At 41.2% G+C, this 24,724-nt stretch overlaps 1 protein-coding gene across 18 annotated transcripts in view; it reads right to left on the bottom strand.

Moving 5' to 3' along the window:
* The window catches only part of B3GALNT2 (beta-1,3-N-acetylgalactosaminyltransferase 2), a 66,219-nt gene that overhangs the window by 3,725 nt on the left and 37,770 nt on the right, over positions 1–24,724 (bottom strand). For 10 of the 18 annotated variants that reach the window (XR_015157146.1, XR_015157147.1, XR_015157148.1 and 7 more), the window contains 6 exons: positions 10,335–10,445; positions 7,688–7,766; positions 3,765–3,948; positions 1,472–1,597; positions 797–956; positions 61–117 (listed from right to left, as the gene is read on the bottom strand). Coding sequence is in view for 15 of the 18 variants with exons in the window: in XM_086382845.1 (XP_086238971.1) it covers positions 61–117; positions 797–956; positions 1,472–1,597; positions 3,765–3,948; positions 7,688–7,766; positions 10,335–10,445 (717 nt within the window). In the remaining 3 variants the exon portion in view is untranslated. Of the gene's footprint in view, positions 1–18; positions 118–796; positions 957–1,471; positions 1,598–3,764; positions 3,949–7,687; positions 7,767–10,334; positions 10,446–24,724 lie in introns of all 18 variants that reach the window. The other 8 variants (XM_086382841.1, XM_086382842.1, XM_086382856.1 and 5 more) reach the window with 2 other exon arrangements.

The following is a 24,724-nucleotide window of genomic DNA, read 5'->3' as shown; positions in this document are numbered from 1 at the left end:
AAGACAAACCTCACTTACCTCTTCCGAGCCCTGCGGCCAGCCCTGCTCAGGCTTGCTCACCTGGTATCTTTTAGGTCCTATGGCTGCCATCCAAATGCCCATGCTTACATCTTCACCCTACACATGCCCCAGAAGGTTCAGAAAGTAAACATTTCAGTGCTGCCTCATTGGTTAAGACAGTGTCACACCCACTCCCACATGTACTCTTTGTACTTGTTTTCTAATTACTCTAGTATGAAATGCTGAGCATGTTTTAACACTGATACACAAAGTAAAAGCTGCTGGTCATCATTCACATGAAGCAAACACGCCACAGTGAAGTGAGACTATACACTAAGCAGGCGGCCAGCCCCTCTGCATGGACCTTAAACTTCCAGCACCAATAGTATGAAAGATACTGTGGATCTGAGACCCAGGCAGAGCTGTTTTATTGACACTGTCACCAGAATCAGCAAAAAAAAAAAAAAAGAAAGCTTATATTCATAAGAAGGAAGACTAAGCACACTGAAGACTAAACCTTTACACTCCTCCAGGGACTATGCCTTTAAATACAGGCTGAAAATGTAAGAAGTTACGTTCAAAGACGACTTAGGAATAAGATTTACAGCCAAGGTTTAAGGGATAGAAGTGTATCCCTAACCTCTGAGGGCTGCTGATTCCTATATAGAAGGAATACCATACATTCCCCAAGGGAAGCTGCTCTGCTTTTAGGGCTGAAATACGAGGTCGAGTTAAAAAAAAAAAACAAAAAAACCTGCTTGATGAGTGGACTTTTAGGTCAGAAGTCCTTAATTACCTGGTAGGTCTTCAATCTCCCCGAGTTGCCAGCAAGCCAGTGGACGATGTCCCTGGAGATAACATACCCTGACCCACATGCAAAAGCGGGGTATGCAGGGCTGGGGTACTCCAGCTCCTGCCACTTCCCAGTTCGGTCAACTGCCCAGTTCAGTCTGAAACTAAGATTGAAAGTGAGTCGGCTTCTGTTGTTTGGACACAGGTCCTCCCTACCACTAGCTAAGCCTGAGTCCTTAACTGACACCACAAAGGAACAAATTACAGAAGCAAGGAAAGAAGAGGTTATTTTTTTAGTCTTAAGGGATTAAGTATCTAGTGGTGTTTTTTATATAAAGACTGGTATGTTAAATTCTCTCATGGAGTTTCCGAATCATCTTGCATAGATATATTTGAAAAATAAATCACTACTCCATATTTAGAGACATAGCAAATGGTTTCAGAAATGTATCATACATTTAAGGAAGAGCAGCTTCTAATTTCAGTAGTACCTGTAGGGCACGGTGATGAAAGTCACGTTAATTTCCCCCCTTCATTACATTAGCCTGAGATTTTCCATTTAAAAAACATAGTAACTCAGGAGCCTAACAGGGAAATTTCCTGTCTCAGCCATATTTTTTTAACTACATGTGCTCAGTACATGAAATGAACATCGATGGGCTAATAATGTTTAACTTACTTTCCCCACCAAAAATTAGGCCCGTCCAGATTCTTGAGGGCGATTCTATTAAACACAGCTTCCAAGTCTATATAACAGTCGTCATCTGTCTTTAGCAACAAATCAAAGCTGGTTGTTTCCACAGTCCTGTTGGCGAAAAGAGGGATACAGAGTCAAGGCACCCCTCCAATATCAAGAGCACCTGCCCTAAGAGGAGACGGCTGCTGCCAACGAGTCACTCGATGTTAGCAGAGTGGCCCAGCAGACGGGGGCCGAGCCGATCTGAAAGGTCTTAAGGATAAGAACATGATGGAAAAAAAGATTTGGCTTAGATGGAACATACAGTCAAACGCTTCTTAGGCCTTGCGCAGGTCAGGCCAGCGTGTCTGTCAAGCAGCAGAACTTTGCCCCTTGCATTCCTAACAAGAGGCCCAGGGTGAGGACACAGGTCCTTTCACAGAACACCGGCGCACGGAAGAATGTGTTCTTTGCTGCTGTCTGTACTGTACTCGCGTTTTATGGTGTTTAAAAAGCTGAGTTAAAACACTGAAATACATTTCCCCTTAGAAACGATCTTCAGTAGTTCAGCCATCACCAACGACCTTCTGGAAGGCACAAAAGGGTGACTTCATTTATCTAGACGTTAAAAAGTACCTAATGGCAACTACAGACGAAACTGACTCTTCAGTTTCACACTGCCAACCCCTGCACCTCTTTGTTAAAAAACCCAGTCTTGGTAAGTAAGAACCAGTAAGATGACAGAAATTTGAACTAAGAAATCTGGAGAAAAGGTTTCATTAGGTCACAAAATGGTGAATTTTAACAACAGATCCACAACCGAAAGCATAACCCTATGTTTCTCAAGTTTTATTTTCCGTTAACAGCAGAAGATATACATACTATTTACTTGCTAATCAGAAATAAACTTCCGTGATAAGGGACACTGAGGTCACTGATGGAGCCCCTGGATAAAGATGAATGAATAACAAAGATGTCATTTACAGTGTGGAGGGTCGACTGGGACAAGTGGGAAGCGGGTCTGGACACGCAGCCTGTTAACAGATCGCTGCAGTGTCCTGGCAGACATGAGGGCCCAGAAGAGACAGCGGCAGAGAGACTAAGATCACAGAGACATGCAAGCAGAAAAGACAAAACCTGAACTTCCACAGTGGAGAATCAGCTCCCTATAGAAAGCCCTAGAACTCCGCAGTCCTGATCTCCACCACCTGGACCTCCACTACCCCTCCTCACCTCTTCACGTCCTTGCCTTGGCCCCACCAGCAGGAGCCCATCAGTGGCCTCGAGCTAAAAGAAGGTTTTTCTCACTACAGCTGTCAAACTTAATCCTGGTATTCTGGGCATACCCACACCTCCAACTCTTTTTTATATCTGCCCTCTAACCACAAGAGGACTCCAAAATTATACTGACTAGCCCCAGCTATGAAACTACATAAATGAATTTAACTGTCTACCCCTCAGGACCAGAAGTTGGTAATTTCCCATGAGCAACAGAGAAGAACAGAAGGGACAGCCTTTGGGGCTCATCAAGCAACAAGCTCTCTGATAAAGTTTTAAAAAAAGACAAAAGATGTACGTATACTTAATGTGTTTGATCTAGACAGAGTTTGAAGGTTTTACATCTATAGTCAGCGTACAGTATCAGGCTCAACAGAAAGTTATGGGACTCTAGAGTAACTTAGTAATATTAACAACTACTTGTATTCAATTAATAAGTTACTATATACTTACTGTTGGTATTAAAAGGAATTACAACCAAGACCCAAGAAATACTGGAGGGTCTGGGAAGTAACAATATGGTAGACTCTAAGGGTTGTTGAATTTCATCTTACTAAAGGTTTTGGAATCAGGGCAGGTAGTTTTTCAATGAGTGGAGGACAGAACAGAAATACAATGTGGATGTTCAACTGAACAGAACTCAGATCAGTAACCTGGGTGTGAGTGACTGTAAATGAGAGATATTAGGTGGGTGGGGATGAAAACCACTTTCAAACTCACTGATTTTCACCTAATGTTGGCTCCAGACAACTATGGAAAAGCAGGAATGACTCAAAGTGAGCCATCTTTTACCTTGCTTTTGATTAATAGCACTCACATTATGGATCTGCTAGGAGAAAGAAGGCACCATTTCAGAAGATTAGTCCTCACAAAGAACTAGGGGATGACTGATCACACCACAGGTACTCAGGGCTCTTAGGTAGGTTGTTTAAAAAAATCTCAGTGGTTTGATGTTATTGATAAACTGCTTCTACATCAAAAGAAAAAACAACACCTACCCAACATTTTTATAACATACCATCTATAGAAGTTCAGTAATTTTGCAGGAACATTTCGGTAAGTGTCGACAACATCAACAAACACAATGTCGTCATAGAGGCTGCTTTCTTCCTTTAGTAAGGCATCCTCCTCGTGGAGATTATGTATATGATCGAGAAGTCTTCGAGGGCGAGAATGAAGGGTTTTTAAAAGAGCATCGCCTTCTAAAAGGAGAGAGGGGGTTTCAGGATGGGGAGCATGTGTACACCCGTGGCGGATTCATGTTGATGTATGGCAAAACCAATACAATATTGTAAAGTAATTAACCTCCAATTAAAATAAAAAAAAATAAAGTCAAAAAAAATAATAGAAAATAAAAATAAATAAAAAGAGTTGGAAAAAAGAGCTACTGCAAGCTTAAGACCTAGAACTTGTAACATTATCACACTAATTCTCCTCCCAAGGCAACCTAACAGAAAACATTTGTTAGGGATTTTGAGGGAGGGAAACCAGGACTCCCACACACTGTTGGTGGGAGGATAAACTGAGGGGCTCACTGTGGGGAGCAATTCTGCAACACCTGGTTAGGCTGAAGGTGTCCGACTGTGTGCCTCACTAAGTCCAATTGTAGGTACGTTCCCAGAGACATTATTTCACACGGTCACAAGGGTATTTATGGCAGCACGTTTGTGACAGTGATAAATGGAACCAGTCTAAATGCCTACCAATAAGAATGGCTAAATCATGGTATATTCACATAATGGGATACAGCAGTTAAACAAATTAACCTGCAGAGCAGCACTACTCACAACAGCCAAGACAGGGGAACAACCTAATGTCCACTGACAGATGAATGGGTAAAGATACGGTACATATATACAGTGCAACACTGCTCAGCACAGAAAAGAATGATACAGCCATCTGCAGCCACATGGATGGACCTAGAAATTATCATTCTAAGTGAGGTAAGAAAGCAAGGGACAAATTCCACACGGTATCACTTATATGTAGGCTCTAAAAACAGTACAAATGAAATTATTTACAAAACAGAAACATTCACAGACACAGAAAACAGACCTGTGGTTGCCAAGAGGGAAAGGGAGGAGAGCGGGATAGACCGGGAGTTTGGGGTTAGCAGATGCAAACTATGTATATATAGGATAGATACACAACAAGGTCCTACTGGGTAGCACAAGGAACTGTATTCCGTATCCTGCGATAAACCACAGTGGAAGGGAATATGAAAAAGAAGCACATGTGTATATACACACACACACACACATATATATCTAACTGAAACTTTCTGTACAGCAGAAATTAACACATTATAAATCAACTATACTTCAATAAAATATATTTTTAAAAAATCAACCTGATCTTGGATGTTAATAGGAACAGCACTAAAAAATAATGCTGAGTGAAAAAACGTATTTTGCTGATTGCTATATATACTACAGGTATAAATTATGAGACACTTTAATCAAAGCTGTATGTTATAGGAGAAAGTAGGATATTTAGACTGGGAAGGATGCACGAGAGCTTTAGGACAGTGGTGTCCGCTCCGAGGGGAGCAGGAGGAGCAGGGGTGGGAAGTCCTAGGAGGGAGGGGCTTCTACTGTATCTGAAATGCTTCATTTCGCCAAAAAAAAAGCAAATATGAAAAAATGTAAACATTTATTAGTTCTAAGCAACAAGGACATGAGTGTTTCTTAATAGCACTATTTCTGGATTATCTATGCTATTCCATAATAAAAATGATTACCAATGTGCTTAAAAGACATTTTAATTACCATCTCACAAGCTAATGAATCATTTGTCACATTTGTGCATGGACTGTCCTCAAATAAGGCAGCAATTCTTTCACTGGCACAGGATTTTGTCAACTTAGAAAATTAGAAAATCTCTGAAAAATGACAAATGGGTGGCTGAGCGGTGGGGGAAGGAAACTGAGAAGTAACTTAGTGCTCTGCTCTGTAACTGCAGACAGACTGCAGTGCGGGCTGAAGACCTGTCCTGATTTCCACCTCTGCCACTGTCTGTGGGATACTGGACACACTGCACGTTTCTGGGCCTCAGCATTCTCATCTGTAAAAGGGGGAGCTGGACTAAGTCTGTGGTTCTCAGGAATGCTCATGGAATACAGATTTCTAAGCCCCAGGCCTAGAGAGCCAGCGGGGCCCAGGAATCTGTATTTCTAACCTGTGACTTCCTGTAACTTTGATGTAGGTGGACTACAAACGACCCTTTGAGAAGCACGGGACTAAATGATCCTGGGTCCCTTCTCAATGCTTACTGTAACATCCTGTCACTTTAAAGGTAAGGATAAATATACACAATTTAACACTTGAAGGAAAGTATAAGTGTATAAAATTATGGCAATAGGAAAAGGCTTGGTAACAAGAGCAGAAATTAAATACAGGCTTTTTCAGTAACAGATTGTACACTTTGGCTTATATTGCATATATCTGGAAACTGAGTATACTATCTGTTTTAAATCTGACCATCTGTCTAGGTGCTATCTACAAGAATCATACAGTTTACACCCTCTCAAACGTTAGAGGCATCAAATCCACCTAGCAAGCTTGTTAAAATACAGGTATCTGAGCTCCAATCCTGAAGATTCTTAACTTTCTAACTTGAGGCAGGGCCCAGCCAGAGATGCTAACGCCCAACAAAATTTGAGAATTTGTGTACCACGTGATTCTTAAGAAAACAGCACAAAAATTCTCAATTAAAAAAAAAAAAAAAGTCAGCTTTTCAGATATATCCAGAACATGAGAAGTAAAATCTATTCATTCTAATTCCTTTACCCTAAAATTGAGATAGTTCTCTCTTGTCTGAAAGGCATTTTTCTCACCCGAATCTTAATCCTTTGGCCTCAGAGAGAAAATTTAAGATAAACAGAAACAGTTGTTCAAGACACAGTAGCTGCTCCCTGTAGAAGAGTTCAGTGCCAGAAGTCTAAAGGGCCCCTCAAGTTTTTTAAGTCCCCTGACAGTAGAGTTGACATAACTGGCACAAGAAAGCAAGCTGCGAGACATTAAGTCAGATGGTGTGTACACCTGTAGCCGCCCCCAAGTGTGAGCTGCTTTATGAACCTGGCCTCCTGACCTGAGTTTCCCCCAGGGGACCCATTAGCTAGTCTCTGGTGAGCTAAGTTGATACCACCCCTGGCAGAGTGTTCTCATAGTTTTATGAACAATCTCTGGACTAAAATTAAGGATCCCTAAACTTTACATCTCGATGTTTAATGGCAAGTTTGTGGGCAAAACCTAGGTACCTATTCTGACTTTCCCTTAGGGGTGGTGTAAATACTGTGCGGGAACACTGTATAAAGAAAGATGCTACCGGAAAAAAAAGGCGCCACGGCCATTCCCATCTTCAAACTACATACAGTGGCCTCAAATACAGGGTTCTGTCCCATCCTCAGTCCTGCACATTAAAGGAGTCCCCCTGAGGAACTGCCTCTCAGAATATGGACTCTGCTTCACCTCAGGGTGACTTCAGGGGAGCTGGGTCCAAATTCTTTCATAGGAATCCCTGATCCACAGAGCTGAGAAATCAGACAGGACCACCACTGGGCACCTTTGTTCTGTAAGTGATGCTCAGGACAAGTGACCACCACCAACAGCATCTACAATAGCTGTTCTTAGGGGTCACTAATGCAGAATTCTCAGAAGTTCACAAATGGTATTTCCAGAAGCATCACTGAAGACATGGCGACTCCTTTTTGAGGGTGATAGAAACGGTCTGGAATTAGTGGAGATGATAGCAGAATGAAGGATATACTAAAAAGTATGGAATCAAACACTTGAAAAGGATAAGCTATATGGTATATGAATTATTTGTCAATAAAAACTTTTTAATAACTAAAAAAAAAAAAGATTACCTTTCATGACTAAAGTATGAAGATGAAGTAGGTGAGATTCAGTATGCTTTTCAACTTCCAACCAGCTGACTTACCCTGAATGGTATAAATAAAACCTCCTGCAACTCCCTCCACACCTTCCATGAATTCATGAGGCAAGGCACCCTCCCCAGTCTGAAAGAAACGAGAACAGAAGTGCTTGATGCTTCATGGCTAAAAATACACTCCTTACACTTGAAAATTGATTTTGCAAAATTCATAATGGCACATGAATCCACCTAAGATGCTATCAGGATATCAGCATTCTATTTTTGCTGTTGTCGTCTAATTATTACAATGTCCAAGATAGGTATACCCAATAATCTCCAGACTGGTGTTCAGAATTCCAGCTTACACAGAATCACATATTCTTGAACTTGCTACCAACATTATTACCAAAACCAACTTTATTTTACATCCTCAAACACCCACACTTAAAATAAAATCACGATCACGTACTTGGAGAATGCCCGTGAGTTCAAATACACCAGGCGCATTTTACAGTGTCTGCTACCATACAGTGAAAAGCCCTCTAAGCCAACAGTTGAACCAGAGGAGCCCTGCTGACTAATGACGTTGAAGGTGCCCAGAGATGATTGTGCCAACAGCCAACAACAGTCCTGTCTACCTCTCAGCTTTGGAGGAGCTGCTGTTTTTAGAGACATGCCTCTTTTCACCTCACAGGTTACCTGAGGCCCTTCCTTGAAGTGAGGGGCTTCACCTTTGGGTATTACACCCCAACTTAACTCGTCTCCCAGCTGCTGCAGGCTGGATCAGACCGTCAGTCAAGCCTCAGCACCTTTACTACATTTTTTCTACATACTCACCCAATCAAGGGGCCTTACTGCCTGCCTAGTCCTTTTTTGAACAGATCCTTCTAGCAGAGCTCTACTGTACAAAGTAATGTTTTAAGGCCAGTGGACACGCAAGTGTTCTGGGGTGACTGAGGTAAATCACCATTTAATTCAGAATATAATTTGTAGCTGAATGTGGAGAAAATCTCTAGAGGTGAATGCTACAGATTCCAACTTTGTAGTTCCACAAAAGACTGCACACTTTTTTTTGGAGGTGGGGGAAGAGTTGGTTTTTTCTTCTTTTTAAAAACTACACACTATACAGTTTGGGCTTGTTTAGAACTGGACAGCACTTTATTAACTTCTATCTAAAATGTCACATCTTGGCTTTTATTTTGCTTTTGAAAATTTTCTGAGGTTATTACTTGCTGGCAAGGGAGAAAGGCTTAGGAAAACTTCCAGCTCTGTGCATTTATGATGAAAACCTTTATTTGCACATGGGTTCCTTAGAACAGGCTCCTAAGCAATCAGTTTTGTTTTGTTTTTTTTTTCCAGTTAGCTGAGTATTTAAGCTCCCGTTAACCCTCCACAAGGCTTCCTGGTGGCTCAGATGGTAAAGAACCTGCCTGCAATGCAGGCGACCCAGGTTCAATCCTGTGTCGAGAAGATCCCCTGGAGAAGGGAATGGGTACCCACTCCAGTATTCTTGCCTGGAGAATTCCACGGATAGAGGAGCCTGGTGGGATATAGTCCATGGGATCACATGACTGAGCTTTCACAGCCCTCCACAACCATATTCATTCCCAAAGCAGATCATGTGAATCTTTACCTTAAATCTAGCCCAAAACTCATTAGTAAACTGATTTCCTTTTATGCAATTAACTGAATAGTATAGAATTCTGTCATGTTTTGCATATTTAAGTTTCACACACAGAGAAGGAGACAAGAAATTCAAGGTACTTGCTTTGAAAATAAGGAAAAACCCCTACAAATCCATAAAACACTGTATATTAAATGAAGGACTTTTCATAATCAAGAATGAAATCCTAAACATGGCCTCCAAGGCTAAGGCTGTAATTACACCTGAATGCGTGGGTCTGTCTGTTTAATGTCTGTCTTCCTCACTGGACTGTAAATCCCCCTGTGGGACAGTTACGGGTCTCCCAAGATTGTGCTTGCCTCACATTGAGTATGCAAAAATGCTTTCTGAATGTACAACAAACCTCACGATTTTCATTTCAAATTCAAGGATTAATTTATGTGAATAAGGTTAATTAATGAAATGTACTAACCCTGTGAATTTAAGTGCCAAGTGCTTTCCTAATCATTAGGCCAGAATTCAAGGAGAACAATTCTATGACCACACCACACCGTCACTTATTTATTTAAAGTTCATCGTTTTAAGTCTGCTCACACCTTTTTATCATCCTACACTTTGAGAAATCTACCTGTTTTAAATTTTAAGAAAATTTGGCAAATGAAAAATAAAAACCACAAAGCCCAGCAATATAAATGACAGTGAACAGTCAATCTTACTTTCTAATACTTTTGTCTATAGTATTGTAACTGACATCATACAGTTAGGTGAGACTGAATACTCTACTACTGAGTAAGTGAACTTAAAAAGATGTTCACCTAAAAACTAACAAGAAATAAAACATCATACTTCCTAAAATGCACTAATCTTAAGGCAAACTGTCTATGAAGGTTGAAGCTATAAAATCACAGAACATTTGAGTTTTTCGACTTTTATTATCGTGACTCAACAACACTTTCTATTACATATGTTCTAAAACATAAGATTCATTGTTCCATATGAGTTGGTGTAAAAGTAAACTTAAAAACATTTTAAGATTTTAAAAAATGCTAAGGTATGCAAAACAACCTTAAATAAAAAGGAAGGACTTACTGTAACGACTCTGAGAACTCCTCCTCCATCGTTAACGGTCACTTTGTGGAGATTCCTTGACACGAGGCCTTGGAGGTCTTGGCTCTCCCACACGATTGTACCTTCAAAGCTCTTTTGTAGAAAGATGAACACAGAGTCAGTTTTCTTTACTGCTGTCATTTAGGTCTTCAGTAAGTTTCCAGGGAAAGGTTTATTTTTCTAAGACACATCAGTTAAAACTTCTATTGTGCACTCCAACACACCAATAGTAACATTTTAGTATATATCTTGGAGTCTTTTTATACACATCTAAATCAACATTTTCAAAGACCTATTTCTGACAGTTTTACATGCTGCTGTTCTGTCATTTCCCACTGCATCAAAGGCATTTCCTTCTGTGACTTCAGCTGTTATGACTGCTCTTTTTCAAGGGCTTGTACCAATGCCACGGAGTGAATGCATCCTGAGTCACTCCAACATCTCCCTACTGGCACACATTTCAGTTCAGTTCAGTTCAGTCGCTCAAGTCGTGTCCAACTCTTTGCGACCCCATGAACTGCAGCACACCAGGCCTCCCCTGTCCATCACCAACTCCCGGAGTTCACTCAAGCTCACATCCATCGAGTTGGTGATGCCATACAGCCATCTCATCCTCTGTCGTCCCCTTCTCCTCCTGACCCCAATCCCTCCCAGCATCAGAGGCTTTTCCAATGAGTCAAATCTTTGTATGAGGTGGCCAAAGTACTTGAGTTTCAGCTTTAGCATCATTCTTTCCAAAGAAATCCCAGGGCTGATCTCCTTTAGGATGGACTGGTTGGATCTCCTTGCAGTCCAAGGGACTCTCAAGAGTCTTCTCCAATACCACAGTTCAAAAGCATCAATTCTTCAGCGCTCAGCTTTCTTCACAGTCCAACTCTCACATCCATACATGACCACTGGAAAATCCATAGCCTTGACTAAACAGACCTTTGTTGGCAAAGTAATGTCTCTGCTTTTGAATATGCTATCTAGGTTGGTCATAACTTTCCTTCCAAGGAGTAAGCATCTTTTAATTTCATGGCTGCAGTCACCATCTGCAGTGATTTTGGAGCCCCCCAAATTAAAGTCTGACACTGTTTCCACTGTTTCCCCATCTATTTGCCATGAAGTGATGGGACCGGATGCCATGATCTTCGTTTTCTGAATGTTGAGCTTTAAGCCAACTTTTTCACTCTCCTCTTTCACTTTCATCAAGAGGCTTTTTAGTTCCTCTTCACTTTCTGCCATAAGGGTGGTGTCATCTGCATATCTGAGGTTAGTGTTATTTCTTGATTCCAGCTTGTGCTTCTTCTGGCCCAGTGTTTCTCATGATGTACTCTGCATATAAGTTAAATAAGTAGGGTGACAATATACGGCCTTGACAAACTCCTTTTCCTATTTGGAACCAGTCTGTTGTTCCATGTCTAGTTCTAACTGTTGCTTCCTGACCTGCATACAGGTTTCTCAAGAGGCAGGTCAGGTGGTCTGGTATTCCCATCTCTTTCAGAATTTTCCACAGTTTATTGTGATCCACACAGTCAAAGGCTTTGGCATAGTCAATAAAGCAGAAATAGATGTTTTTCTGGAACTCTCTTGCTTTTTCGATGATCCAGCAGATGTTGGCAATTTGATCTCTGGTTCCTCTGCCTTTTCTAAAACCAGCTTGAACATCTGGAAGTTCAAGGTTCACGTACTGCTGAAGCCTGGCTTGGAGAATTTTGAGCATTACTTTACTAGCGTGTGAGATGAGTGCAATTGTGTGGTAGTTTGAGCATTCTTTGGCATTGCCTTTCTTTGGGATCAGAATGAAAACTGAGCTTTTCCAGTCCTGTGGCCACTGCTGAGTCTTCCAAATGTGCTGGCATATTGAGTGCAGCACTTTCACAGCATCATCTTTCAGGATGTGAAAGAGCTCAACTGGAATTCCATCACCTCCACTAGCTTTGTTTGTAGTGATGCTTTCTAAGGCCCACTTGACTTCACATTCCAGGATGTCTGGCTCTAGGTGAGTAATCACACCATCGTGATTATCTTGGTCGATCTTTTTTGTACAGTTCTTCTGTGTATTCTTGCCACTTCTTCTTAATATCTTCTGCTTCTGTTAGGTCCATACCATTTCTGTCCTTTATCGAGCCCATCTTTGCATGAAATGTTCCCTTGGTATCTCTAATTTTCTTGAAGAGAGCTCTACAGGAGATGGCAAGAGTGAACGTCAACATTCTAGGAATCAGCGAACTAAAATGGACTGGAATGGGTGAATTTAAGTCAGATGACCATTATATCTACTACTGTGGGCAGGAATCCCTTAGAAGAAATGGAGTAGCCATCATGGTCAACAAAGGAGTCCAAAATGCAGTACTTGGATGCAATCTCAAAAACGACAGAATGATCTTTGTTCATTTCCAAGGCAAACCATTCAATATCACAGTAATCCAACCAGTAATGCTGAAGAAGCTGAAGTTGAACGGTTCTATGAAGACCTACAGGACCTTTTAGAATTAACACCCCCAAAAAATGTCCTTTTCATTATAGGGGACTGGAATGCGAAAGTAGGAAGTCAAGAAACACCTGGAGTAACAGGCAAATTTGGCCTTGGAATACGGAATGAAGCAGGACAAAGACTAATAGAGTTTTGCCAAGAAAATGCACTGGTCATAACAAACACCCTCTTCCAACAACACAAGAGAAGACTCTACACATGGACATCACCAGATGGTCAACACCGAAATCAGACTGATTATATTCTTTGCAACCAAAGATGGAGAAGCTCTATACAGTCAGCAAAAATAAGACTGGGAGCTGACTGTGACTCAGATCATGAACTCCTTATTGCCAAATTCAGACTTAAATTGAAGAAAGTAGGGAAAACCACTAGACCATTCAGGTATGACCTAAATCAAATCCCTTATGATTATACAGTGGAAGTGAGAAATAGATTTAAGAGACTAGATCTGATAGACTGCCTGATGAACTATGGATGGAGGTTCGTGACATTGTACAGGAGACAAGGATCAAGACCATCCCCACGGAAAAGAAATGCAAAAAAGCAAAATGGCTGTCTGGGGAGGCCTTACAAATAGCTGTGAAAAGAAGAGAAGCGAAAAGCAAAGGAGAAAAGGAAAGATATAAGCATCTGAATGCAGAGTTCCAAAGAATAGCAAGAAGAGATAAGAAAGCCTTCCTCAGCGATCAATGCAAAGAAATAGAGAAAAACAACAGAATGGGAAAGACTAGAGATCTCTTCAAGAAAATTAGAGACCCGACTTCCCTGGTGGCTCAGATGGTAAAGTGTCTGCCTGCAATACGGGAGACCCAGGTTCGATCCCTGGGGTGGGAAGATCTCCTGGAGAAGGAAATGGCAACCTACTCCAGTATTCCTGCCTGGAGAATCCCAGGGACGGAGGAGCCTGGTAGGCTACAGTCCATGGGGTTGCAAAGAGTTGGACACGACTGAGCGACTTCACTTCACTTCAAATACCTACTAAAGCAATGTGAGGCGTGTTCTAGTGTAAATGTTTATTTTCCCCAATAAATCTGTTTTGTTTTGTTTTTTAAAATAAATCCCCAATTTTCTGTATGACACAGGGAACCCAAAGCTGGTGCCCTGTGACAATGAGAGGGGTGGGATGGGTTTTAAGGTTTTAAGAGGGAGGAGATGTGTGTACCTATGGCTGATTCATGTTGATGAAAGACAGAAACAATCACAATACTGTAAAGTAATTATTCTCCAACTAAAGAGATGAAATTACGAGGACAGTAACAGAGATATTTTATATGCATTTCGGCACACACTGCCAAATTGCCTGTCATTAGAAATTTATAAGAATGCCTGGTTTCACTCTCCTTTTCCCAGTATGGGATATTAGTAAAAGAAGAGAAGTTTGAGCTAATTTAGTAGATTTAAAGAAATGATTTTTTAATTGGCGTTTCTTTTGATTTTTGGGAGGGGTGCCACGTGGCATGTGGGATCTAGTTCCCTGACCAGGGATCGAACCTGCACCCTCTGCAATGGAAGCACGAAGTTTTAACCACTGGACCGCCAGGGAAATCCCTGTTCCTTCTGATTTTTAATGATGTGTATCAATTATACCGTCTCTTCTGGGAAGTGCCTTGTCATGCTTCTTTGACATTTAACCACTGAGTTTTATATATTTCTTATTACTCTGTATAAGCTTGTAATAAATTACCTTAATCCTGTAATATTTTATATACCATTTTTCCAGAATTGTTTGCCACTTCATATTACAGGTTTCTTTGTTTTTTTCTTTCTTTGGCCATGCCACAAGGCTTGTGGGATCTCAGTTCCCCAACCAGGGGTTGAACTTGGGCCACCACAGTGAAAACACCGAGTCCTCACCACTGGACCGCCAGGGGATTCCCAGGTTTTTGTTTTTTTTTAATCCATAACTTTTATCTTGTCAAATCAGACAAACTTTTCCTTAGTAATTATTAGTAATAAAATTGGAACCTAGAAGTTACGCTCCCGTCCCTCTTTTGAATTCTAGTATCTTCTAATCTCTCTACAGTTCCTGTTTTTAGTATCTGTGCATGGCTGGCTCCTCAGTACTGCCCAGGTCTCAGCTCCACAGTAGTCTCAGGAAGGCTTTCTCTAGAGACTGGACAGAAGGCAGCCAACTCCCAACTTCTATCACGTCAGCCCGTCTTCTTAATATTTATTTATTTGGCTGCACCGGGTCCTAGTTGTGGCACGTGAACTCTTAGCTGCAGCCTGTGGGATCTAGTTCCCTGACCAGGGATGAACCCAGGCCCCTGCATCACGACTGTGGTCTGGTCTTAGCTATTGGACCGTCAGGGAAGCCCCCAGCCTGTCTTATTTTCTTAAACCACTTACCACTCTTGACATTTATTTTTCTATTGCCCATCTAACTGCTCCTCCCGCTGGACTGCAAGCAGAACAGTAGTGATCTTGTCTGTCTTATCAGCCAGCATTAGAATGCCTGATACCAGGCCTTACTCAAATAAGGAGCTCAATGACACTGAACTCAAAAGCAAGTAGAATTCTGGTATACAACAGGACACAAAAGATACAGGTTTAGCATCCTAAAAATATTTTATGTATTAAAATTAAAAGATAAAGTACTTTATAGTAATGTTTCATTCAACCAGCATTATAAGGGAAGTAGACAGAACTGAACTTGTCCCATAAGCTAGGGCAACGATTTACAAGCTTTTTTTTTAAAAAAAAAAAAAAGACCATAAAACTTCTCTACCACGAAAGGTAAGAACATTGAAAGAATCTGGATTCCTTGGGCAGTGTGTCATTTTATATTTTGCAAATGTATCCTTAAATTTCATTATCTGTGAAACTCCTGGTGTGCGTTGCAGAGCCCTAGGGCTCCTCAGAGCAGACTCTGCAGACATAACCTGTGTCATCATTTCCCAGCCTTTACAGTGGAGAAGATGAGGCCTATGTAAAAGGGCTGTTTGAAGATCAGTGATAAAGCATATACTGCACAATGCATTGCCTTTTTAAAGGATTCCATTTCCTCATCTTACAAATAGCTCCTGCTCACTTCTACATTTCCCCTGGGAGACCTCAGCTCTTTATTAAACTTGATGTTCATTAACCTCGATCCTTTCTGTAAAAACAAGAAAATGTTCTCACACATAGATAATGTACACAGAAGCAAAAATTTTTAAAAGACTAGGAAGAGGACTTCCCTGGTGGCCCACTGGTTGAGAATCTGCCTTCCAAAGCAGGGGACGCGGGTTTGATCTCTGCTTGGGGAACTAAGATCCCACGTGCCACGGAGCAACGAAGCCTGCACACTGCAGCTGTGGAAGCCCGCATGCTCTAGGGCCCGTGTGCCACAACTAAGACCCTGTGCAGTTAAACAAAAAGACTGTGAAGAAATACACCAACCATGCTGTACAACAGATGGGTGGCATCATATTCTTTTAACTTTTCCGTATTTTTGTCAAGTTTTCAACAGTGAACAAGTATTACTTTCAAACATTTTCATATTTTTATAATCAGGAAAATTTTTCTGGTAACTAAACATGTATATAAAACTAAATTTGGGGTCAATCTTATTTCAGACACGAGCCATTATTTAAACTTTTGAATGTCTACTATGTACCAGGCTGTGAGCTATGTATTTGAAGATTAAAAGAAAAAAAGAAATAGCCACATCTTTAAGTAAGCATAGTATGTCATAACATGCTCCATGACAAAGGAAAGTCACTGGTGACGTCAGTCAGAACTTCAACAACTAGGAGAGCTGAGCTTAAAGGAGTTTGAGACCAGAAAAATAGGGAGGAGGCAGATAAAATAACAAATGAAAGGGGAGACTTGAAACAGCACTAAATATTCAGAAAAATGTTAAGTAGTGAGTGCACTACTGGTAAAGCACAAGGCTGAGGAAAGAGAGCAAAAGATAGGCTGAGGCCTGCTCTGTCTGCTCTAGCAAAGTCTGTTCTTTACCAAAGGCAGTGGGAAGCACAGAAGGTTACAAGTACAAGAGTCACACAATCATATTTGCAGTTTTAGAAAGGTCACTCCAGTCTCAGAGAGGCAACAGAGTAGAGGTTGGTAGGGAGAGTGGTAACTGAGTTATTTCAAAAATCCAGGTGAGAATAAGCAAACACCTATCTTAGGAATTAAGACTGCTGAGAAACTGATGAACTCACAAATAAATGTGAAGATATTCCATGATCATTGATTGGAAGAATTAAAAATGTTAAAATGTCGATACTGTTCAGTGCTGCTGCTGCCGCCAAGTCGCTTCAGTCGTCAGTGCAATCCCTATCAAAATCCCAACAGCATTTCTCACAGAAATAGAACAAACAATCCTAAAGTTTGTAAGGACTCAGGAAAGATCTTGAATAGCCAAAGCAATCTAGAGAAAGAAGAACAAAATTGGAGGCATCACGCTTCCTGATTTCAAACTATATGACAAAGCTATAGTAATCAAAACAGTGTAGCACTGACATTAAAAACAGACACATAGCTCAACGGAGCAGAACAGAGCTCAGAACTAAACCTGCACATACACAGTCACTTACTTCACAACGAAGGGACGAAGAATATACAATGGGAAAAGGACGGTCTTTTCTTTTTTTATTTGGTTAAATAATAAACACTGGTATGGATGAAGCACAAGCTGGAATCAAGATTGCCAGGAGAAATATCAGTAACCTCAGATATGCAGATGACACCACCCTTATGGCAGAAAGTCAAGAAGAACTAAAGAGACTCTTGATGAAAGTGAAAGAGGAGAATGGAAAAGTTGGCTTAAAGCTCAACATTCAGAAAACAAAGATCATGGCATCCGGTCCCATCACTTCATGGCAAACAGATGGGGAAACAATGGAAACAGTGAGAGACTTTAATTTTTTGGGGCTCCAGAATCACTGCAGATGGTGACTGCAGCCATGAAACTAAAAGACGCTTACTACTTAGAAGGAAAGTTATGACCAACCTAAGCATATTAAAAAGCAGAGACATTACTTTGTCAACAAATGTCTGTCTAGTCAAGGCTGTTGTCTTTCCAGTGGTCATGTATGGATATGAGAATTGGACTACAAAGAAAGCTGAGCGCCAAAGAACTGATGCTTTTGAACTGTGGTGTTGGAGAAGACTCTTGAGAGTCCCTTGGATTGCAAGCAGATCCAACCAGTCCATCCTAAAGGACATCAGTCCTGGGTGTTCACTGAAGGACTGATGTTGAAACTGAAACTCCAATACTTTGGGTCACCTGATGTGAGGAACTGACTCATTTGAAAAGACCCTGATGTTGGGAAAGATTGAAGGTGGGAGGAGAAGGTGATGACAGAGGATGAGATGGTTGGATGCCATCACTGACTCAATGGACATGAGTTTGAGTAAACTCTGGGAGTTGGTGATGGACAGGGAGGCCTGGCGTGCTGCAGTCCAATGGGTCGCAAAGAGTCAAACACAACTGAGCGACTGAACTGAACAAACATTTATTTCTCATAATTCTGGAGGCTGCAAAGTCCAAAATAAAGTCACCAGCACATTAAGGTGTCTGATAAGAGCCAGCTTCCTGAATCCAAGGTAGCTAGGACAGTCTTTCTTTAAAAAAAATGTTTAGGTCGTGCCATGCGGCATGCATGTTCTTTGTTTCCTGACCAGGGATTGAACCGGAGCTCCCTGCATTGGGAGTGTGGAGTCTTAACCACTCTGAACTCGGCAAGTGCCAAAAGGAATATCATTGTACTAACTTACGCTGCACACAAAAATCAACTCAAAAAGATTAAGAACTTGAACCTGAGACCTGAACCCATGAAACTCCTATAAGAAAATAGGCAGTGAGATACTTGCCATTGGCCTTAGGTATGAGTTTTTGAATCTGACACCAAAGCAAAGGCAAAAATAAACAGGCAGGACTACATCCAACTAAATAGCTCTAGACAGCAAAGGAAACTATCAACAAAATGAAAAGACAACCTACCAAATGAGAGAAAGTATTGGCACATCATAAAATATATAAGCATCCACACACAAAACCCAAAGAATCCAAATTAAAGAAAGGGCAGAGTATCTGACATTTTCCCAAAGAAGACATTCAAATGGCCAACAGGTACATGAAAAGGTGCTCAACATTACCCAATCATAAGGGAAACGCAAATCAGAATCACAGTAAAATATAACCTCATACATGTTAGAATGGCTAGGATCAAAAAGACAAAATATAACAAATGTTGCTAATGTGTAGAAAAGGGAACCCTTGGGTACTGTAGGTGGGAATGTAAATTGGTGCAACCATTGTGAAAAAAGGTTTGAACTATTATATGATCCAACAATTCCACTTCTGGGTATCTATTCAAAAGAAATGAAAATACTAACTCGAAAAGATGCATGTGCCCTCATGTTCACTGCAGCTTTATAACAGCTAAGACATGTAGGCAACCTAAGTGTCCATCAAGGGATGAACGGATAAAGAAGATAAGGTATTTGTATACAATGGAATATCATTCAGCCTTAAAAAAAGAATAAGTCTTGTCATTTGCAACAACAGGAATAAATCCCGAGGGCATTATGCTAAGTGATTTCATCTCATTTATCTTAGACAAACAAAAACAACCAGAACTCATAAATACAGAGACTATATGGGTGGCTGCTAGAGGTGGGAGGTAGGAGGTAGCTAAAATGGGTGAAGGTGATCAAAAGGTGCAAACTTCCAGTTACAAAAAAAGAAGTCTCAGGATGTAATGAACAGCACAGTGACTACAGTTAATAATACTGTATTGCATATTTAAAAGTTGCTAAGACAGATTCTTGCCCTTGAAATCCCATGGACAGGGAAGCCTGAGGGGCTACAGTCCATGGGGTCACAGAGTTGGACATGACTCACTAAACACCAAGGCAGATCTTAAAAATTCTCATCACAAGAAATGTTTATAACTCTGTCTGGTGATGGATATTAACTAGACTTGCATTGATCATTTTGTAACATATATAAATACTGAATCATTATACTATATACTTTAATAAAATGAAAGTCAGTTATATTTCGATTAAAAATAAATTTAAAGAGACTGCCCTCTGAGTTGAACTAATTAAATCCTTATAGTAAAGAAAAAAATGTTCCTAGTAACTGGGAAGAGCTCTAAGTTTGAAGCTTAATTAGTAAAATCAATACCTTATAACACTAAAGGAAAGCTGGTTTCAGAGAGAACTCTGGCACTGCAGCAATGTCTAAGGGGAGAAAGATACAATAACCGGAAGGTATGAAGTCTTCTGGTCACATCCCACCTGAATGAGAAAGTTCTCAAAAACACTCACCTCCCACTGCTGTAACCAAATTCAACTCCCAAACTAATGGTTCAGATTGTCTTTTAGGTGCCTTGACATACCAGAAGGAGGTTACCAGTTAGTGGCCTTAAGCATTCAAACCACCTTAATGTGCTGCTGCTGCTGCTAAGTCGCTTCAGTCGTGTTCGACTGTGTGTGACCCCACAGATGGCAGCCCACCAGGCTCCCCCGTCCCTGGGATTCTCCAGGCAAGAACACTGGAGTGGGTTGCCCTTTCCTTCTCCAATGCGTGAAAGTGAAAAGTCAAAGAGAAGTCACTCAGTCGTGTCCGACTCTTAGTGACCTCATGAACTGCAGGTCCTCTGTCCATGGGATTTTTTCAGGCAAGAGTACTGGAGTAGGGTGCCATCGCTTTCTCTACTTTAATGTGCTAACACCCATTAAAGATGAATCAACAGACACTCTGGTTTATATACTCTACAAGGTCAACGACAGGACTTGAAAGCTAAGTCCTAAACTATATGAGGCTGCTTTTGGTTAATCATAAGTCTTTCTCCTGGAAACAACCACCTCTTCCCCTTGGAATATATCACGCTCTTCTAAAACTTAAACACTGATAAAATTTGGAAGGACTAATACCAAATATGTTTCAGTTCAGTTCAGTCGCTCAGTTGTGTCTGACTCTTTGTGACCCCATGAACCACAGCACGCCAGGCCTCCCTGTCCATCACCAACTCCCGGAGTTTACCCAAACTCATGTCCATTGAGTTGGTGATGCCATCCAACCACCTTATCCTCTGTCAACCCCTTCTCCTCCTGCCTTCAATCTTTCCCAGCATCAGGAGCTTTTCCAGTGAGTCAGCTTTTTGCATCAAGTGGCCAAAGTATTGGAGTTTCAGCTTCAACATCAGTCTTTCCAATGAACACCCAGGGCTGATCTCCTTTAGGATGGACTGGTTGGATCTCCTTGTGGTCCAAGGGACTCTCAAGTCTTCTCCAACACCACAGTTCAAAAGCATCAATTCTTCTATGCTCAGCTTTCTTTATAGAATGTTTCTATGAAGACCTATAAGACCTTTTAGAACTAACACCCCCAAAATGATGTCCTTTTCATTATAGGGGACTGGAATGCAAAAGTAGGAAGTCAAGAAACAACTGGCGTAACAGGCAAATTTGGCCTTGGAGTACAGAATGAAGCAGGGTAAAAGCTAACAGAGTTTTGCCAATAGAACACACTTGTCATAGCAAACACCCTCTTCCAACAACACAAGAGAAGACTCTACACATGGACATCACCAGATGGCCAACACTGAAATCAGACTGATTATATTCTTTGCAGCCAAAGATGGAGAAGCTCTATACAGTCAGCAAAACCAAGACCGGGAGCCGACTGTGGCTCAGATCATGAACTCCTGATTGCCAAATTCAGACTTAAATTGAAGAAAGTGGGGAAAACCAAATATGTTTAGGAGAAAGAATTGACAGGGCTTAGTGAATGCGTGGATATGAGAGCTGAGGATAAATTCCATGATTCTGGTTTGGAGACGTGAAACAAAAGGAGACACTATGACCCAGGACTGAAAATACAGGAGGTGAGAATGGGTGGATGGAGATGCTATCACCACTAGAACACCCAGGGGACCTTCCAAGTGGAGGCGTTCAGTTGAAGTGCATACAGAGTTCGTAAGAAATGTGGGCTGCAGACAGACTGAACAGCCAGTAACAAACAGGTGGTAATAGATGAAACTGCCTAGAAGAATGAATAAAATAAACAGAAGGCTGGGTATCAGCTCTTAATGATTAAAGTTTAAGAGGAAAACAAAAGAGGAATAGGGAAGAAGGACTGCGTCAGATTAAGCAGAACCAGAAGGATGTATATCATATTGAGTTGGCCCATATGTTCATTCTGGTTTTCCCAAAAGATGTTACGGAAAAACCCAACAAACTTTTTGGCCCAACCCAACATAAGCTACGGAGAAGACGATGGCACCCCACTCCAGTACTCTTGCCTGGAAAATCCCATGGACGGAGGAGCCTGGTGGGCTGCAGTCCAGGGGGTCGCGAAGAGTTGGACACGACTGAGCGACTTCCCTTTCACTTTTCACTTTCATGCACTGGAGAAGGAAATGGCAACCCACTCCAGTGTTTTTGCCTGGAGAATCCCAGGGACGGGGGAGCCTGGTGGGCTGCCATCTATGGGGTCACACAGAGTCGGACACGACTGAAGTGACTTAGCAGCAGCAACATAAGCTAGAGAAAGCTGCAGTCAACTCAGGTAACGACTCAAAGTGTCCCCTAGAGGTAGCAGTTAGGTCACCAGGAATCTTTGTGATTGTAGTTCCAAATGAACCATATCAAAGTAAAAAGCTATGGTAACCCAAAAAAGCTTCACCTTGAAAACAGAAACCTGGCAAATACGACAAAGCAAGTTAATTCTCTTGTCCACTCCATTCAACTGACACTTGGCACCTGACTGCTATTTCTCCTGCCCAGCACCAACTCCATCTTCCTTGACTGGGTCCCAATATAAGATCCATAATATTGAGCAGGGACTTCCCTGGTGGCCCAGTGGCTATGGCTCAGTGCTCCCAATGCAGGGGGGCCCAGGGTAAACCCTTGCTCAGAGAACTAGATCCCACAGGCCCAAAGTTAAGAGTTTGCATGCCACAATGAAAGATCCTGATGCTGCAGCTAAGACCTGGGGCGGCCAAGTGAATAAATATTAGAAAAAAATAATAATGTTAACTAAATTGAGTAGTTATCATAAACACTCATTGGCTCAAAAGTGATCCTGGTTCATTCACTCAACTTACAGAAGCTGCCAGTTGTTTTGTTGTGAGGGAGGGGAAGCGCTCTCCCTTCCCCACCTCTCCTGCACCTGCTCCATGTCACTGTTAACATTTCTGTTCCCCACTTCTCTCAAATGCCTTCTTCCTACTCTCTGACACAAAGCAATCACTAAGCTAGGAATCTCTGCAGATGCCTAACACCTTGTTTATGACAGTTCCCTGCTAAGATCAAGAAATTAAAGTAAAAGGGAGGGAGACTTCTGGACTTGTGGTTCAGTGGTTAAGAATCTGTGCTCCCAATACAGGGGGCCTGGGTTCAACCCTTGGTCAGGAAACTAAGATCCCACATGCTGCACAGCATGACCCAAAACAAGTATCCCTTGAAAGCAGACATAAAATATGTAATTGCTTCTGAAAATAAAAACATAATTACAAAAGTAAAAGGTAGGAAAGAACAGCACAGTGCAGACTGGAAAAAAGAGCTCTCACAAGTCCTCTCACCTGTAACGTAAGTGAGCTATCTGCAACCCATGTGGTCCTTCTGTGTCCTATTTCTAACTCATCATGCAAACCAATAGAGCAGCTTAAACATACACAGTATTTTTGCGCCTGTAACCATTAACAATTTCTTATGGCCTGCAGAGATGACTACTGCTGAAGAATTTTAACTTCCATAAAAAATAAGTATGTAAGTCCCCACGATACTGACAGGACTGTCTCTAGTGACTTGGTCTAATGAACAGGCTTTTTATTGAAATTAGTTTCCGGTTCAGGTGCACTCCTAAAAGAAATACGAAATTAGAGAAATATTTTAAGAGAAACACACAGCAGTCTTCTATTTAAATGTGCGACGCCACCCCCCACACTGAGATTTCTGCTTTAGTGAGACACACAACGAAAACACTGCAAGAACCCTGCTTATTAGCTGACAAGCCACACTGCTGACATGTTACTCCAGCAGACTGTGAAGTTTAGAGAGGATATGATGATGAACAAATTATCTACTTCTCCCTTGCAACTGGGATCAACGATCTGTTTTTCTTTGGTTATTCTCTGCTGATGATATGTAGGCAAACCCATTCATCGCTATCGCTTTTTTCTGTGCAAGTAAGTCCAACAAGGGCTTGATGCAGCAAAAGTGAATATATACGTGAAATTAAACAAGCTTTCGACAAAACCAGGATTTTGTGTAAAAGGAAAGGATTTTATTTTTAAAAGTTTTTTCTTTTAATAAGGCTAATATTTATTTCAGGACATTTAAAAAACAGATATATAGAAGAAAATAAAGTTCATCCACAATCCTACTCCCTCAGATGTAGACACTATTAAATAAGTGCACGTTTATAAAAAGAAAAAAAGACTACTCGGATGTAATGAAAAATCAAAAGCCAATTTGCTTAAAGCTTCAAGGGAAATAAAGATCACAAGGCTGGGATTTCCCTAGCAGTCCAGTGCTTAAGACCTTGTGCTCCCACTGCAGGGGGCCAGGGGTTCAATCCCTGGTTGAGGAACTAAGATCTCGCATGCCGTACGGCACAGCCAAAAAATAAAACAAGAATAAATAAAATAAAATCTCAATTAAAAAAAAAAAACAGAACAAGGCTTTAGCTAGCGAACATCTTAATAACTGAAATGGCCACTGCCTGATTTGACTGAGTCCTTCCCATCATGAGTACCTTCTACCATATATACCAACCTGAACACAGGCAAGGAAGGCAGCCCTTTGCCCCAACCTAGATTCTTTTTCTGAAAAACTTCAAACCCATAGAAAAGTTCAGATTAACACAACATCCTCTAGACTCAACAACTGGCAATGTTTGGCCACATGTGCGCTTTTTTATTTAACTTTCTGGCCATGCTGCATG

This window comes from Bos grunniens, chromosome 28, assembly GCF_055505025.1.
Source record: "Bos grunniens cultivar Pamir isolate PY7600 chromosome 28, Bosgru_T2T1.0, whole genome shotgun sequence".
Lineage (NCBI taxonomy): Eukaryota > Metazoa > Chordata > Mammalia > Artiodactyla > Bovidae > Bos > Bos grunniens.
Note: the sequence above shows the minus strand (reverse complement) of the source record. Positions and strands in the feature narration are given on the sequence as shown.